Raw genomic sequence first — 16,116 nt, forward strand, 5'->3', positions numbered from 1 at the left:
CACTAGATATTTTACAGACTAAGATTTTACATACAGTACAAAACATATGATTAACGTATATACTATGATGCATTGCAATAGATCAAGCTACCCAACAGGACATAAACTACAGTGAAAACCTCTTAAAGGCATCACGTCTGTCCGGGTCAAAAATATGTGCTTTTTAACACGTTGACAACATGTTAGACAACAAATAATTCATGTCATACATTCCCATTGGCTGCCGAGCACAAGGATTAAACCATTTCTGTTAGCCGAGGGGTTGCATACCACTATTTTGAAGCCGTCCGTATGTATTTTCTGCTATTTTAATTTATTTTTCCCCATTAGTTTTGCCGAATTTCCACAACTCTAATTCTTGATTAGGAATCATTCAGAGCACCTGTTGCACAGGAGTGTTGCACTGACTCCCCAGCAGGGATTGAGTGCAGCTTGGTGATCTCAGGTGTCCTCTGGGCCAATCAGGATGTGGCAACGCCCATTCTGGAGGGCATAAGACAGTACTGCCACAATTTAACATGCTAAGGATCCTCTTACTTTGTGCTTTTGGCCCTTTATTTGTGTAGCCTGTAAAAAGGGAATTTGACCTTCTTAAGCTTCCTCAAGAAATACATTTGTTTCTGCTTCCTTCACCAGCGTGGAGATGTGAGACGACCATGTCAGGTTCTCTGTGATGCTGATTCCCAGGAACCTGAAACTGTTCGCCTGCTCCACCTCAGCACCACTGATGTAGACAGGAGTGTGTGTCTTTATCTCCTGTTTCCTGAATTAAAAATATTTACATATACAAAAATGCAATGATTTAAATATGTAAACAAACTAAATGAAAAAGAATAACTGTAGAGATCTAACTAATTAAAAACAAGTGCATACGTCCGTTAGAATGTCTGATATTCTTGTTTTTTTTTAATGCAGCTAAAGAAATTGGCACGCCAATCTTAAGCTTAGACTGGAGTTCTTTCCAGGACGATGGGCTATAATAAGTGTCATGATCCTGTCCTGAGTGCTGTGTTTTTGGGTTTTGAGATTCTGAGGGTTTGGTTTTGTGTCAACATGTTTGTCCGGTCATCTGTTCCATTTAGATCTGAGTTTATAGTCTGTGGTCTTGTATCCAGTCTTCGTGGTCTGTGTCTCCTTTAGCCACCCTGTCTTATTAGTTAGAATCCCTTTTGCTGTGCTGTTAGTTTAGACTTTAGGGTTGCTTGCTACCTTTAGTGTGCGTCTACCTGATGTTATTGTCTGGTTATTATCTTTCAGCTGGTGTTTTGGTATTTTCCTGATTTCAGTTCTGTTCCAGTCTCATGTATTAGTTTCTGTACCATCATGCATGAGTTCTGTCTGTTTGTCTATTTATGTCATTAATTAATCTGATTTTGATCATTTTGCTCTAGTCTCTGTTTAGCCTTTATTAGCATTATTCATCCACATCTTTAAGTTACTTAATATCTGTCTTGTCTCGTATCTTAGTTCCTAGTTCGGTGTCTTAGTTCTTAGTCCTGTACCTTTAGTTCATGTCTTAAGTGTTTACTCCTGGTCTGTGTTGTTTTGCCCATGTCTGCTCTGTGTTCCTTGTTGGTGTTAGTTTATTTGTGATCTGTCTGCTTGTATTAGTTTATTTATATTACTCCTGATGTTTAGTGTTGAGTAACTTGTGTTTTGTCTTTTCACCCCTCAGTAATCTGCCTGCCTGCTAGTCTCTCTGTTTCCCCCTGCTCTCTCTGCCTGCCAGTGTCTCGTTGGCCTCATGTCCCTCACCTGTGTGTCTCCTCCCAGCTCGTAAACCCTGTGTATATATCCTTGCCTGTTTCCCACAGTCTTTGTAGCTTGTAATGCTCTATCCTGTGATGTCCTATGTCTGCCTGTTTTTTGTTTATTTATTCATTGGGATTGTTTATTTTACTTTGAATACCGTGGACTCAGCCACTCTGTTTGTAAGTGTGCTCGCCTTTTGTTTAATTAAACCTTTGAACTGAACCTGTCAGCCTTGTGTCCTGCATTTGGGTCCCCCAACCTGCTCACCCAACCACGCATCCTGACAGCAAGACAGACTCCTCTTTCCTGCTTCTGTCCTCATTCTTAGTACCTTCCAAAGTAGTCCCTCACTTTTAAATGATATGTACTTGGCTGTAAATTGGTGTAAATGGCTTTATAAATGAAAATGTACCAGTGTAGCATCCTGCGCAATGTAAGTGATGGCCAAGTTACCATTCTGTATAAGATGCAGTCATGTGTCTGATAGCCAGCATTTGAGAAAAACCTGAAAGCCACATGATAATTCAGAAGGAGCTTTATTGCCAAGTGAATTTGCTTTGGTAAAAAGTCACCAGATGGTCGATCTCCCATCTGTAGGCGGACTCATCCCCACCAGAGATGAGCCCAATTAGGGTGGTGTCATCCGCAAACTTCAGGAGCTTGACGGACTGGTGACTGGAGGTGCAGCTGTTGGTATAAAGGGAGAAGAGAAGAGGGGAAAGAACGCAGCCTTGAGGGGAAGCGGTGCTGATGGTCCTGGTATCAGAGACATGTTTTCCCATCTTCACTTGCTGCTTCCTGTCTATCAGGAAGACAGGGATCCCCCTGCAGGTGGAGTCAGGCAGGTTCAGCTGGGAGAGCTAGTCCTGCAGCAGGGCCGGAATGATGGTGTTGAAAGCAGAGCTGAAATCCACAAACAGGATCCTGGCGTAGGTTCCTGGGGAGTCCAGGTGCTGGACGATGTAGTGAAGGTCCATGTTTACTGCATCATCTACAGACCTGTTGGCTCTGTAGGCGAACAGCAGGTGGTCCAGGAGTGGGACTGTGATGGATTTAAGGTGGGACAACACAAGATGTTCAAAGGACTTCATTTCCACAGAGGTCAGGGCGACAGGTCTGATGTCATTTAGTCGTGTGGTCCTTGTTTTTTGGGGGACAGGGCTGATGGAGGAGGCTTTGAAGCAGGCTGGCACATGGCATGACTCTGGCCAACTTTGAGGAGTGGGGGGACTGGGGCTGAAGCTGAGCGTCACGGGGGAGGGTGACCGATTGACCCTCAAAGCGGCAGTAGAACTGGTTCAGCTCATTTGCCAGGCGAGAGTCGTTGGTGAAGTGTGGGGCTTTGGGTTTGTAGTTAGTGATCTGTCTGAACCCCCTCCAGACAGAAGTGGCGTCGTTTCCAGAGGAATGGTCTTTAAACCCGCTTTTCCATTACCAGCTCAACTTGCCTTGACTCGACTCGACTCGACTTGGCCGTGCTCTGCTTTCCATTGCAGATAGTACCCCTCAATGTAGCTGGTCGTCATAGCGACGCCACACACAACTGCTGCTTAAAATGTTGCAACATTGCTCAGAATGTAAACACAGATCAGCGGTATGAAGACCTTACAGCTGTACTGTCCTCTACTGTTGATGCTGCAGCGGTCTGTGTAACAGTAGGACCAGAGGACTGTGAGCGGGCGGCACCACTTCCCCCGCCGCCACTTGAGGAGTTCCTCAACTCCGAAAACTTTCAAGCACATTTTTGTTCCGCCATCACTTTTTGTAAAGCTGTCAATATTTGAAATCTACACAGCTGATTTCTTACCTCAAAACTTCTCAGAAGTGGATTTAGTAAAACAAAACATAAAACTTTCCGCTGCTGCCCTCGTCAGGCGCGCGCAATGATGATGCAGTGAATAGTGACCATTCTCTCTGACCAATCAGTAGTCTGCTGCGTTGTCACGTCACAATTTAGTATCGCCTCAGCTCGCTTGCAACCTCGAAGGAGGTGATACGAAAAAAAAGTACCTGGAAGCAGGTACAGGTCCAACTTTTCACAGTGGAAACCAAACAAAGGTAAGTGGAGTCGAGTCGAGCCGAGTTGAGCTGGTACCGTGCTGTGGAAAAGGGGCTCTGAGTACAGGTGTGCAACAAAACAGAGAAGACATACAGGCAGGCAGACTGAGGAGTAGGTTTCCAGTTTGGACAGGAGAATGGAGTGGTTGATGGTATCAAAGGCCGCATTGAGGTCGAGCATGATGAGGATGGCGAGGTGGCCAGAGTCACTCAGAGAGGAGGTCATTGGTGACGTTGAGGATGGCTGTTTCAGTGCTGTGTTGTGTTGTGAGCAGAAACCGGATTGAAATGGTTTTAACTGGTAGTTAGAGGTGAGATGGGTTTTAATTTGAGCAGCAACAACACGTTCAAGAATTTTATATTGGAAGGGGAGATTAGAGATACTTCGGAAGATGGACATGATGTCAGGGATGAGACCAGGTTTCTTCAGGATGGGGGTGACAGCTGCAAGTTTGAGTGGTGTAGGGACTGATTTTTTTTTTTTTCTCATCCGGAAGTGAGGGAAGAATTAATGATTTTGATGATGAGTGAGGTGATGGACGGAAGACGGTTCTTGATGAGAGCTGATGGGATCTAGGCTGCAGGTGGAGCTACTCATCTTTGTGGTGACAGCTCCACAGAAGGGAGAAACAAGACTGAGTGTGGAGGAGGCAGGCAACATATCCATCCATCCATCGTCAACCGCTTATCCTGCATAAGGGGTGCGGGGCGCTGGAGCCAATCCCAGCTTACATCGGGCGAAAGTCAGGCTACACCCTTGACAGGTCGCCAGTCCATCGCAGGGCCACACATAGACGTACAACCACTCACATTCACACCTAAAGACAATTTTAGAAACACCAATTAACCTTGTCAGCATGTCTTTGGATGGTGGGAGGAAGCCAGAGAGAACCCACGCGGATACAGGGAGATCATGCAAACTCCACACAGAAAGGCCAGGGAAACCGGGGTTTGAATCCACAACCTTCTTGCTGTGAGGCGACAGTGCTACCCACTGTACCACTGTGCCACCCCCAGGCAACATATATGTGCACAAAATATAATTTAATTCTGAAAGTCTTTTGAATTCGGTAATTTCTATCAAAATTGATAACATTACCTGTGTACCTAATTATGTCTGACGAGTGCCTAATCTTTGAACAAAAAGTAGTCTGTTTAGGTTTTTAAAAGTACCAATATTAGTGATATTGTGCTTGTTTACCAAAAAGGCAGTTGAGGAGCAAAAGGAAAAAGAAAAAAATACAATTCATAAAACTGCATTATAAATATTTTATTTTTATACCTACACATAAAGGGAAAAAGAAAAAAGAGGATCCTTAGCACGTTAAATGTTGTGTGCAACCCCTGGGCTTACAGAAATGGTTTAACCCTAGTGCTCAGCAGCCAATCAGAACTCATGACACTCACCCATTGAATCAACCATAAAGGGGTCAAATAGGCTCAGCATTGTGTGAACTTGTTGTCCGAGATCACATGGGGTCAACATGTTGTAAGCTTGTCAAGCTTTCCATCAGCAAATTAAATAGTATTTGTGTAGGATTGATTGTGTCCCAAGGGTTTTGATCCATAAAAGTGGTTATACTCAACCAAGTACAACACTGAAGTACAACTTACATATTACAATTATATTAATCCAGTTATTTATAATAGAGTACTTTTAAAGTGTGGTTACTTTTAATTGAATAAATTACTTCAATACTTCTTCCACCAGTGCTTGCAAGTAAAACTCACACACAAACACATGCAGATCTTTACTGTATCTAGGCCTGTCACGATAGCTACTTTTGATGGACAATATATTGTACCAGAAATAACTGCGATAAATTATATTATTGTCATTTTTAGACCATGAACTGATTTTTTTATTCTCAAGAACATTCACACACTAGAATTGAAAAATAAATGAAATATTATAATCTCTGTTAATTATTACCAGCCTAATAAGTATGAACCAAGGTGGAACTTTCTGGGCCATGTTGAACTAATTTCCGATTTCTGTTACAAACACTTGCTTTCTTACCGTCTGCACACTGTGTAACATTCTACTGTGAAAGATGACAACCTTAAAACTGGATTAAACAAATATTGAAGATTTAATGAGGGTGAGTTTTAAACTGTTTTGAGACCTGAAGCTTACTTTTCTCCTTAGATTTTTATTGCAAAGCCTCAAGTAAGCCAAGCAGTTTGCCTTGCAATGGCCATCTGAACTATCTTTAGCCCCTGCTGGCAACTGAAGGGAAGTGCCTGACTTATCTTCACTGCTGTCATCGAGGCAGCCAGTATTTTTAGGGGACAGCAGCAGCTGCAAAAGCATTTAATGGTATTCCACGAACAATGACACTTGGGGTGCCTAACGTCTGAGCGACAGAGATTGGGGAACCACTCTGAAGTTGTTAAATGGGAAGTTGGTGTGGACACTGCAGATCTGTTTTCTATTCCTCCTACTCGACACAAGTCAATATAGATGCACTGGAGCAGAACTTGGGACCTTTGAGGAGAGCATGTGTCTAAATCTGAAGGAAACTTGGGACATTACTCAGACTTCAGGAGACGAGTGGTCTTGCTTCTTACCTCGGGGAGAGATTGCAAGTGCGGAATGTATGTTGACGGTCGTTCCCCACGACTGAAGCGAGGTAGGTCATGTGAGGGGTACACAGCACAGCTTCACAGGGGGCAGAGGTCATTCCAATTAAATCAGACAAGTAAACACAGGGGTTAATCTCCTCTCTTAAAACCTCCGGAGGGAATATTGAAGACTTTAATTTAAACGCAATGTTCAAATGTCCTGCTATGTGAACATGAGATTTTAATGAATATAAACACAGAATTATATCAAATAATATATCAAACTGTTCAACAAATTTTCCATCAAGATTTAGTTCATCTGTTGAAAAAAAGAATTCAACTTTGTTGTCATGTTAACCTTTGTCTTTTACATCAATATTTAGATCAATTCATTTTTACCTACAATGTTTAGGTTTAGCAGCAAAAAACATAATTTAAAAGCTTGATTTCCCTTTTAGTTGGAATGCGTCTCACATAAGGATTGACAATACTTTGAAAGGTATGAAAAGAATATGAGACAGGATTATTCAGTATTTGTGAAAGTTTTTTTTGTATTTGCACAACATTTTAATACGATTATTATCATTCATATATATTTTTGCAAAATATATAATTCTAAATAAATAATGTAATATTATGATGGACAACTAGGTGACTTCTAAAACTCTTTCCTGAGATTATTGTCTTCAAGTCCTGAAACTTTTCTTTCCTGTAGCCAAGAGGACTAAGTTGCAACACTCCCAAACTTTCATTTATATAAGTTTACTGATTAATCTTTTCTTTGAAGTTTAAAAGCTCATCCGGGAAAAGTTTTAGCAAAGGATTAGATTACACAAATGGTCAATGGAGAGCATAATTTTCAGCGGGTAGTTCAAACAAACTGTTTGGGATTGCCTAACTGATTTATTTATGAATTTGACATAAAAATAATTTGACAGTGACATTTAAAGAAAGAATATCCCAACAGAGCTGCCAACAAAGGGTGTGATGGAGGCTCAGCATATTTTGACTGCAAGGTCTCTTGGGTGGGCAGACCGTGATTTGGGCCTGTGTTTGTGTGAGCACGCGGGTTTCAGAGGCTTCTTTGTGATACCTGACACACACTCCCTCACAGGTCTTTATTTAGGGTGTACTATATTAAGCACTTTCCCATTGAAATACAGCACCAGCTGTACTGGCGTGTGTTGTGGCTGCTCTTGCACTAGGACAAGGCTGTTCCCCCTCGCCCGTGTTTTTCTCTCACGCAGACAGATCTAATTCAATTAGCCCTAATAATCATACCTTCCGTTTGTGATGAAACACATGCACTTAAAAGGGGCGGAGGCTGAGTGTTTGAATGACAGATGTTTTATTTTCCATTCCAAAACACAAGAGTGAATTTCCTTGTTACAGGCTGAAAGTATCGTCTTATAACATTTACAAACTGAATTATTTGGCTGAAATCTTACAAAAAATTAAAATTTCATGTTCAAACATTATCTAAAACACACAAGTTCTTTGATATTAAAAGGTGCAATGAGTAAAATATGGCCAGAATTTCACCTCCAAAAATGAACCAACATGATCAACAGAATGTGAAGAAGTACAGTTCTGATTCGTGCCAAAGACGTCTATGTGTTGTGTTGCTGAGAAATGAGCATGCTAAGCAGTTAGCCCCGGCCGCCCTGTGTTGTAATACCACTTGTGCCTCGAGAAGCAATAGTGAGTCACTGTAGCTTCCAGGCTGCCCTCAGTCCAACATGAGAGGATGAAGAAGTAGAGCCCTTTGCGCAAGGTTAGCTCTTGATGCTGCTGCATGAGCTGCTCTCCCTCACTCGCTCTCCTCGACCTCTCGTTCCTCCGCTACCTCTACTTTTTTTGTCTCCTGCCATCGCTCGACCTTCCCTGTCTCTGACTGGGCAGACCGAGTGTGAAATTGGGTGGGAGGAGGTAAAATGCTGCTTCCCATTAGTTTGGAGCATTTGGCCAGGAATAAGACACAGTACCTTTAAAGTAATTCATTCATTTCTTTTTCAGAAATTTGCAGTGCACAAGTTGGACTGTCTTTCCCCAGTGAATAACTGCTACCTCTTACTCTCCTGGGCTTCTTAAGTGAGGTGAGGCTGACAAAGAAGCAGAAATGGATGTGTTTGGTGGTGCACCACGTTTTTTGGCCTATCCAAGACCTGTGATGGTACAAAGCGGAACTGATGCAGTCCTAAAGTGTCAAATTGGCGGGGATCCAAGACCTGCAGTTATCTGGGAGCGAAACAATGAAAAGATCGACCCACAGGGACGATATAGGGTGTTTGAGGATGGAAATGTTTACAATCTGATCATTTCAGCTGTGACCACAGAGGATAGTGGCCAGTACATATGCAAAGCAAAGAACAGCATTGGGGAAACATATGCAGCAGCCACACTGAAGGTGGAAGGTGAGGCACAAGAAATGGAGTTACGAGAGGAAAATAAGCCACGATTCCTCATCAAGCCCCTCTCCACTCGCGTTGGCCGTGGGGATGATGCTGTCTTCTCTTGTAAGCTCTGGGGAAACCCACGACCAGAGGTTGTCTGGGAAAAGGATGGCAGGAAACTCAATGAAATATTTGAAAGCACACATTTCAGTGTGGCTACCAGGACGGTGGATGGTTCCAGCTCAAGATTTTTAAGACTCGTGCGCCAGATGGTGGTGTATATACATGCAAAGCCAGGAATGAGTTCGGGGAAGCATTGGCAGGAGCAGTGTTGCTCGTTGATGCAGGCCCAGGACATGAGGAAGAAGGAAATCGTAATGGCTACACAAATGGTCACTGGAAAGCCCAACAGGGAAAACAGAGGACCGGAAGGCAAGTGCAAAACCGGCTCAAAGACGACACCATGACCAAGTCAACTAAAGTGAAAATTTTTGCCGTGACAGAGGGTAAACATGCCAAATTCCGCTGCTTTGTGACTGGGAAACCCAAACCAGAAATAATTTGGAGGAAAGATGGCAGGCTGATACTGTCCGGAAGGCGTTATTTGTTATATGAGGACAGAGAAGGATACTTCACACTTAAAGTTCTGTACTGTAAGCAGAAGGATAACGGAGTTTATGTTTGTGCTGCATCAAATACTGCAGGGCAAACCCTCAGTGCCGTACACCTCTCCGTAAAAGGTAAGTCAAGATCATTTTCAGTGTTTTCAGAGTTTTAATTTTGTGAAAATGTTAAGACATTTTGGTGCAGTTTAAAGAGTAAATGCAGACACAATTGCAGCCTGTGATACTTTTTTCAGTCAGTAAAGGAGTGAGTGAGTGAGTGTGTGGAGTGTTCTTGGATCAGATTTCTATCCATTTGATGCTAAGATGATGTCAGGGAGATATCATCCAAGAGGTACTCTTAGATCATTTATTGGGGTAGGGCCAGACAAAGGGGGCAAAATAAAAAAGTTAAACATTTTATGGCGACATTATGATGCTTTAGAATGCTTTTTTTTCTCCATGATAATATTGTTAATATAGTATTGTTCTGTTCCAATCTGATCTATCTTCCAAAAACCACAATAAAACTATATACCTGAGCACTACAATAATGAATCTCATTCTTAAAGATAGAAGACAGTGACATTGCTTTTACAAAGCAATGAACAGCACAAACTGTACAATAGCACACTAATGCTTATTCACAGAACTCATTCAAGTAAATTTCAGGTATATGATTTTGTATCATCAGTCACTGAATCCATTAAAGGGCAGACCAGTTGGCCATTGAGCTGCAAATATAATTAGTGATTAAATAATTTGACACCAGCTGTATAAAAAGCAATTCAACCCCGGGTCCACTGGAGGATTAATGAAATGTATTAATGATCTGAAATTCAACCCGAGAGATATCTAAACAGGCAAAGTTCATCAGCTTGAGATGGATTCCGACAGCAGTATGATGTCTGCAAAGTCACTTAGCTTGTGAAAGGTCTAGGGGGGCATCCATGTGATCGAAATCTTTGGGAAGGGGATCGTATTTCTCACATGGACCAGAGAAGTCCAAACTCATGGCACCAACAGAAAGTACTGTGCTGTGTTGAATGAAAATTTAAGCATGATTAATGATCAGTGGATATATTTAAAGGCAATTTAATTAGTCGATCATGAATGTATTTCATCCGTTGTCTGTGTGTTTAATTGGACTTGTTAAAAGATTAGTAAGATAAAGAAATGAATAGCTTTGCACACGGACTACTAAATACGGTCCACATTCTTTTGTTTACAACTGTCTGGTTTGGTCTGATGGTGTCTGTTACAAACAGTTTATTTCCTCTCTAACACCCTGATGTGTTAATGACCTTTCCATTCCTCAACTAAATAAGCCACTTGTCTCATGATTTTGCTGATCTTGTTTGCTTCACTGGAATTTACAGTGTGTATGACAAGGACATAGATGATGTGATGTGCGAGTTTTCTCAGGGTCGCTTGCCCAAAGAATTTATGTTGACCAAGTAACACCACTGCCAATTGATAGACAGAAGTTAACATAAATATATTAAGATCATTTTTAACTACATTAGGAGACGTGATTTTGGTTTAATCAAACTGGTGTTCTTCCTCCTCCTTGGTTCCAGAGCCGCCTGTGCGGTTCAAGCAGCCTCTTATTGATCTAGAAGTATGGGAACGAGATTTGGCTGTTCTCGAGTGTGAAGTTCCAGAGGACTCTGTTCCCATCACATGGTATCTGGAGGATAGACGATTGCAGCCAGGGGCCAAATATGGAATGGAGGAGTGGGGAACAAAACGGCGACTAACTATCCGTGACATTGGAGTTGACGATGATGGGATTTACCTCTGCGAGATGCCCGATGGGGGGAGAAGCATTGCAGAGGTAGCTGTGAAAGGTAAATCAGGATGGAGTAATAAAATAGCCTTCTTTGAAAAGCATAATAAAAATGCAAAAGCACGTGCAAACGGATTCACATGATAACACAACAGCATGGTTTCACATACAGACTATTTGGAATCTTTTCTATAATTTTAGAGTTTAGAGTTAAATTTATGCTTGAGATTATCAACATCAAAGTTGATCTAACTGTGACAACCCTTACCCTTTATTTGTTTCTTTCCCTTCTGTCATGTTGAAACACATGCTTGGCCAAAATTGTATGACCAATACGTGCACTACCATGTTGTTATACCATTTCCCTTTTCTCACCTCTTTTGAGAAATTTGGCATTTGAGAGACAAGGTAAATACTTGAACATAAAGTCAGATGTCTCAATTTTTGTCAGTAATTTGACTTGAGTAGAAAAACCATAGATAACACCACACACAAGGAATACCACACAAAGTGCTTTCCTTTGGCCAGCTGGAAAAGCTTCAATCAAGGTAGCAAGAAATAGTATTGTTGCTTGTTTTGATTCAAAAGTACTAGTCCATTATGAGTCTGACCTTCCAAGAAAAACAACAGCATCAGTTGTTAATGAAATTCCAAAATTTACTTATTAATTAGCACTAAAGGAAGAAAGTAAGTTGTTATAGAGCCACAAAGTCTATAAAGGTAGGAGGTGGAAGTGGTTGGACGGGTCAACAAAGCATTGGACTTTGACATGGGAGACCACTGTTTAAAAAATGACAACAACTGCATCCTAGCCTTAATACAGTGGCTATTTTAACCAAATGATCTTTCCCTATACCAAATTAGTGTTGTCTGCGCTTAACCAAACCTAAAACCACTTTAGGAAGGCACTAACAAATGATGTTAGATAGGGGGTGTCAATCAGAAAACATTTATATCTGTTGGTGTGAATTTACAGAAGACATTTTGTTGCTTCATTTGTAGAACATTAGGTAATCAATATCTTTGTCCTGTTGATGTGCTGAGTCACTTACTGTCAAAGTGTTGTCTTTGCAGGGACAATTTTGCGGAAGCTTCCAAGAAAAGTGGATGTATTGGAAGGTGAAAATGCTGCCTTTTGTGTTGAAGTGGAGAAAGAGGAAATGGACATACATTGGTACAAAGATGGCATAGAGCTGCGTGAAACCCATCAGACCATCCTAAAGTCCTTTGGGAGAACTCACATCCTGGTTTTTGTTAATACAATGCCCCAAGACTCTGGCCTTGTAATTTTCCTTGTAGGCAGATCCAAGACTTCCTCTCAGCTGAGAGTGAAAGGTAAGGTCCCTCATCTGTAAATTATAGCATCCCAAATGCAAAAACATTGCATGCATCAGATTTTCCAATCCTAAGGGATGAATGCATGATGGGCTTCTCCTGTTTCAGCGGCCAGACACTGTCCTCCCAGTTGTCCAGTGGGTGTGCAGATCAACACAGAGCGGGCTAATGCTGCTCTTCTTTCATGGGTTCCTGCTCAGGACTCGCGAAAGAACCCTCCATCTGGATATGTGCTTGAGCGACAAGAAGTGGGCACTGGCTCACAGGAGTGGCTACAGTGCCTGACCACTGATTCCGCAACTTCTGTGGAGATCCTTGGTGACAGCGTACCATGTGAAGCTGATTATCGATTTCGAATTTGCAGTGTCAACAAATACGGAAAGAGCAACAATGTTGAGTTCCCTAGAGCTGTTCATTTGGGTAAGTTCAGTTACGCTAAAACAAATGTGCTAAATCAATTATGCCATGATGTTTTTTTCTTAATCAATGAAATCACAACATGGTTGGCGATATTCTTGCTAAATCATGTATAAACTTTTTTTTTTCCAGTTCCAGTTGCCAGAATACAAGCTCCCTTACAGGATGCCTTAGTGCCAGAGGGGCAAGATGCCCTCTTCTCTATTGAACTCTCTGCTTCAGTTATTGGTACATGGTTCTTAAATGGTACTCAACTTCAGGATGATGAACGTTATTCCATGCGTCGGTCACGAACACACCAATCTCTTCGCATTCGCGGAGTACGTGATACAGACAATGGAGCTGAGATCACATTTATTGCCTATGGCATCCGGGATTCTGCAGCACTGTACATTCAAGGTATGTATTGGTCACTGTCATCGTTTGCTGGGTACTTAACTTGGTCGGCCTAAGATTCATTGTGTTTTTTGTATGTTTGTTGTGTTTTAAATGCAATGCAAGATGGCACCGATGCACTGAAGCCCTTCAGGTCATTCTTCTATGTGTTGTAAAAGATTCTCGTTGTTTTTCTGAAATTTGCAGCTCCTCTTGTCAAGTTTTCATCACTGTCAGAGATGGATCGAAACAAATTTGTAGAAATTGGGAACCCCATTGTTCTCTACTGCGAGCTGTCAGACCCTGCAGCTCCAGTGCACTGGTACAAGAACGGGGTGGAATTACAAACAGTGGATGGTCTTCATATCCAATCAGAGGGTACCATGAGAAGAATTGTCATCCAATCAGCAGAATTCTCGCATTCAGGAGTGTATTGCTGTGATGCCATTGATGACGTCATCAGGTTCAATGTGGAAGTAGAGGGTGAGTGGAGAGAGTTTCTTACAATACTTGTGCCTTTCACAGAGACTAACCATCTTTGTCACTTTTTACACCTCTTATCTTTTATTCTTGCATTTTATTTAAAATGCATTTAGTCTTCTCTTAAAGTCTTTCTTATCAAATCATTTTACATTTACAAGTTAACAATCCATTAAACTATCTAAATATCCATAGCCCCACCTGTGAAGTTTTCAGCAATTCCAGATGCTGAGAGGAACAAAACCATCCACACAGGCTACCCCATTGTTTTACAATGTGAGCTCTCAGATCCTTCTGCTCAGGTGAACTGGTACAAAGATGGGTCAAAGCTCCATCCTCAAACTGGAGTAGATATTCTAACTGACGGCTTGGCGAGAAAACTGATTGTCCATTCAGCAGAATTTTTCCACTCTGGGTTATACTGCTGCAAGACAAAGGGTGACACCATCACGTTCAGTGTGGACATCAAAGGTGATTTGTTTGACCTTAAACGGTGTGAAACATTAACAAGCTCCTCCTCAGCAAAGCAACTAACTCTGATGACACTTTTGTATGTTGTTTGTTGCCTTTCATCTTAGCACTCATTAAAAGTGCTAGCTGTCACATATTCTTTGACTGCAATACAGCATGTTAGTAATTTAGTTATCAGTAAATAGATTTCATGAATAATCTTGAATCTTGAATGAGGTTGATTTAAGGTTGACATAAGATCTAAACATATCTATAGCTCCACCTGTGAGGTTCTCAGCAATTCCTGAAGAAATGAGGACGAAGTCGATCGAAGCAGGCCAACCTATTGTACTCCAGTGTTTGGTGTCAGATCCTGAGGCCCACGTTTGCTGGTACAAGGATGTAATGCAGCTCATTTCAAACTCTGGATTAGAAATCCTCTCAGAGGGCAACACAAGGACTTTAATTGTTCAGTCTGCAGAGCTGTCCCACTCTGGTGTGTACAGATGTACCACACAGGATGATACCATGGAGTTTCAAGTGGAGATCAAAGGTGAATTTACACTTTTTATCTTGTGCGTTCATATTGTAACCCCACCTCCTCTTTCTAGATGCCACTAATAAATCCCTGCTTCTACTGTATGTGGTTTGAAGGACTGCTACATGCACATAACTCTAAAGAACTGTTAACGCACTAAGTAATTGTTATTTATAATCTTTTGTTTTGTGACTGCTTCCTGAATTGAAAGTCTCTAGCACCCTTTTCATTTTTGCTCAGCAGTCAAATGTTTGCAAGGTGTCCATTTCCACAGTCTTGATTTTATTTAGCTGTCCTGAATTCCCAATGCTAGCTATACCAGTGACGTACTCTACTGTCTTTGACGTTGAGAGAACCAAGTCAATTGAAGCGGGCAAACATTTGGAGCTGGAATGTGAGGTTGCAGACTCCACTGTGCCTGTCTGCTGGTATAAAGATGGTGTAAAGCTCTTCCCACAGAATGGTTGGGATATACAGAGTAATGGCACGTTGAGGAGGCTCGTTATCCCATCTGCTGAGTTCTTGCACTCAGGGCTATACAGCTGTGAAACCTCTGCTGACACTATCCACTTCACTGTGGATATCAAAGGTGATTTTCTTTTAATTTTTGAATCTTAAAGCAAATCCTAGCGCTTTCTGGAGACTAGATACGACTAACATTTACAACGTGCATATCCGTCTGTCTGTGTTCATGTGGTGTTTTGTGTGAAGATGTTGTGAACTGCTTCTTAAATCATGGTAAAATTAATCTCTACTGACAAAATGAAAATGTCTATGTAGGCTAATCCTTGAAAATGTGAGTTTCTCTACTTGAATTTGATCATACGACAGATTAATTCCCCGTTTGAGAGAGTTGAACCATTAAGCCCTTTCTTAACCAGAGTATGAACTTGCACTATTAAGTCCGCAATTATAATATGAATCATCATCTTTAGCTCCAACGTTGTCGCCCTCACCAGAGGTTGTGGAGACGCAGTCACTTGAAGCAACCTGCCCAACCCAACCAACATGTGAAACCTCAGACCCTGCTTTCCAGGTGTCATGGCAGAGGGATAAACAACATGGTTCTAATAGAGAGCATGATTTTGAAATGGGAGGCATCAAGGAGACCCTTGTCATTGAACCAACTCATCCTTCAAACTCTGGAGCATACTATTGTGCAACAGCAGATGATGTTGCCAAATTAATAGTAAAAAACCAAGGTGATTTTTTTTTTTTGTAAATGTGTTTTCTGTTTTAGTTATGACTAACTCTTTATGTAGCTTTTAGTTTGTCTTCTTATCTGTTGTGACAATGCAGAGCTAATATCTGTGACATTTTTGACAATATCTCTTTCAAGTCAGTTGTTCTAAAATGTGGGGT

The 16,116-nt window shown here is 41.6% G+C and overlaps 1 protein-coding gene across 1 annotated transcript in view; it reads left to right on the forward strand.

Annotated features, from left to right (window-relative positions):
• Window positions 1–6,142: 6,142 nt before the first annotated feature.
• Window positions 6,143–16,116, forward strand: part of LOC119903835 (obscurin-like protein 1) — a 39,960-nt gene continuing 29,986 nt past the window's right edge. The window contains 11 exon segments of the mRNA XM_038720083.1: window positions 6,143–6,443; window positions 8,392–8,975; window positions 8,978–9,508; window positions 10,951–11,220; window positions 12,234–12,494; window positions 12,603–12,914; window positions 13,044–13,310; window positions 13,494–13,769; window positions 13,962–14,237; window positions 14,494–14,769; window positions 15,068–15,343. Coding sequence (XP_038576011.1) covers window positions 8,495–8,975; window positions 8,978–9,508; window positions 10,951–11,220; window positions 12,234–12,494; window positions 12,603–12,914; window positions 13,044–13,310; window positions 13,494–13,769; window positions 13,962–14,237; window positions 14,494–14,769; window positions 15,068–15,343 — 3,226 coding nt within the window. The 5' untranslated portion in view covers window positions 6,143–6,443; window positions 8,392–8,494.

Source organism: Micropterus salmoides, unplaced genomic scaffold, assembly GCF_014851395.1.
Source record: "Micropterus salmoides isolate LMB-PRFRI ecotype aquatic unplaced genomic scaffold, ASM1485139v1 Ms_hic_scaffold_15, whole genome shotgun sequence".
NCBI classification, from domain to species: domain Eukaryota; kingdom Metazoa; phylum Chordata; class Actinopteri; order Centrarchiformes; family Centrarchidae; genus Micropterus; species Micropterus salmoides.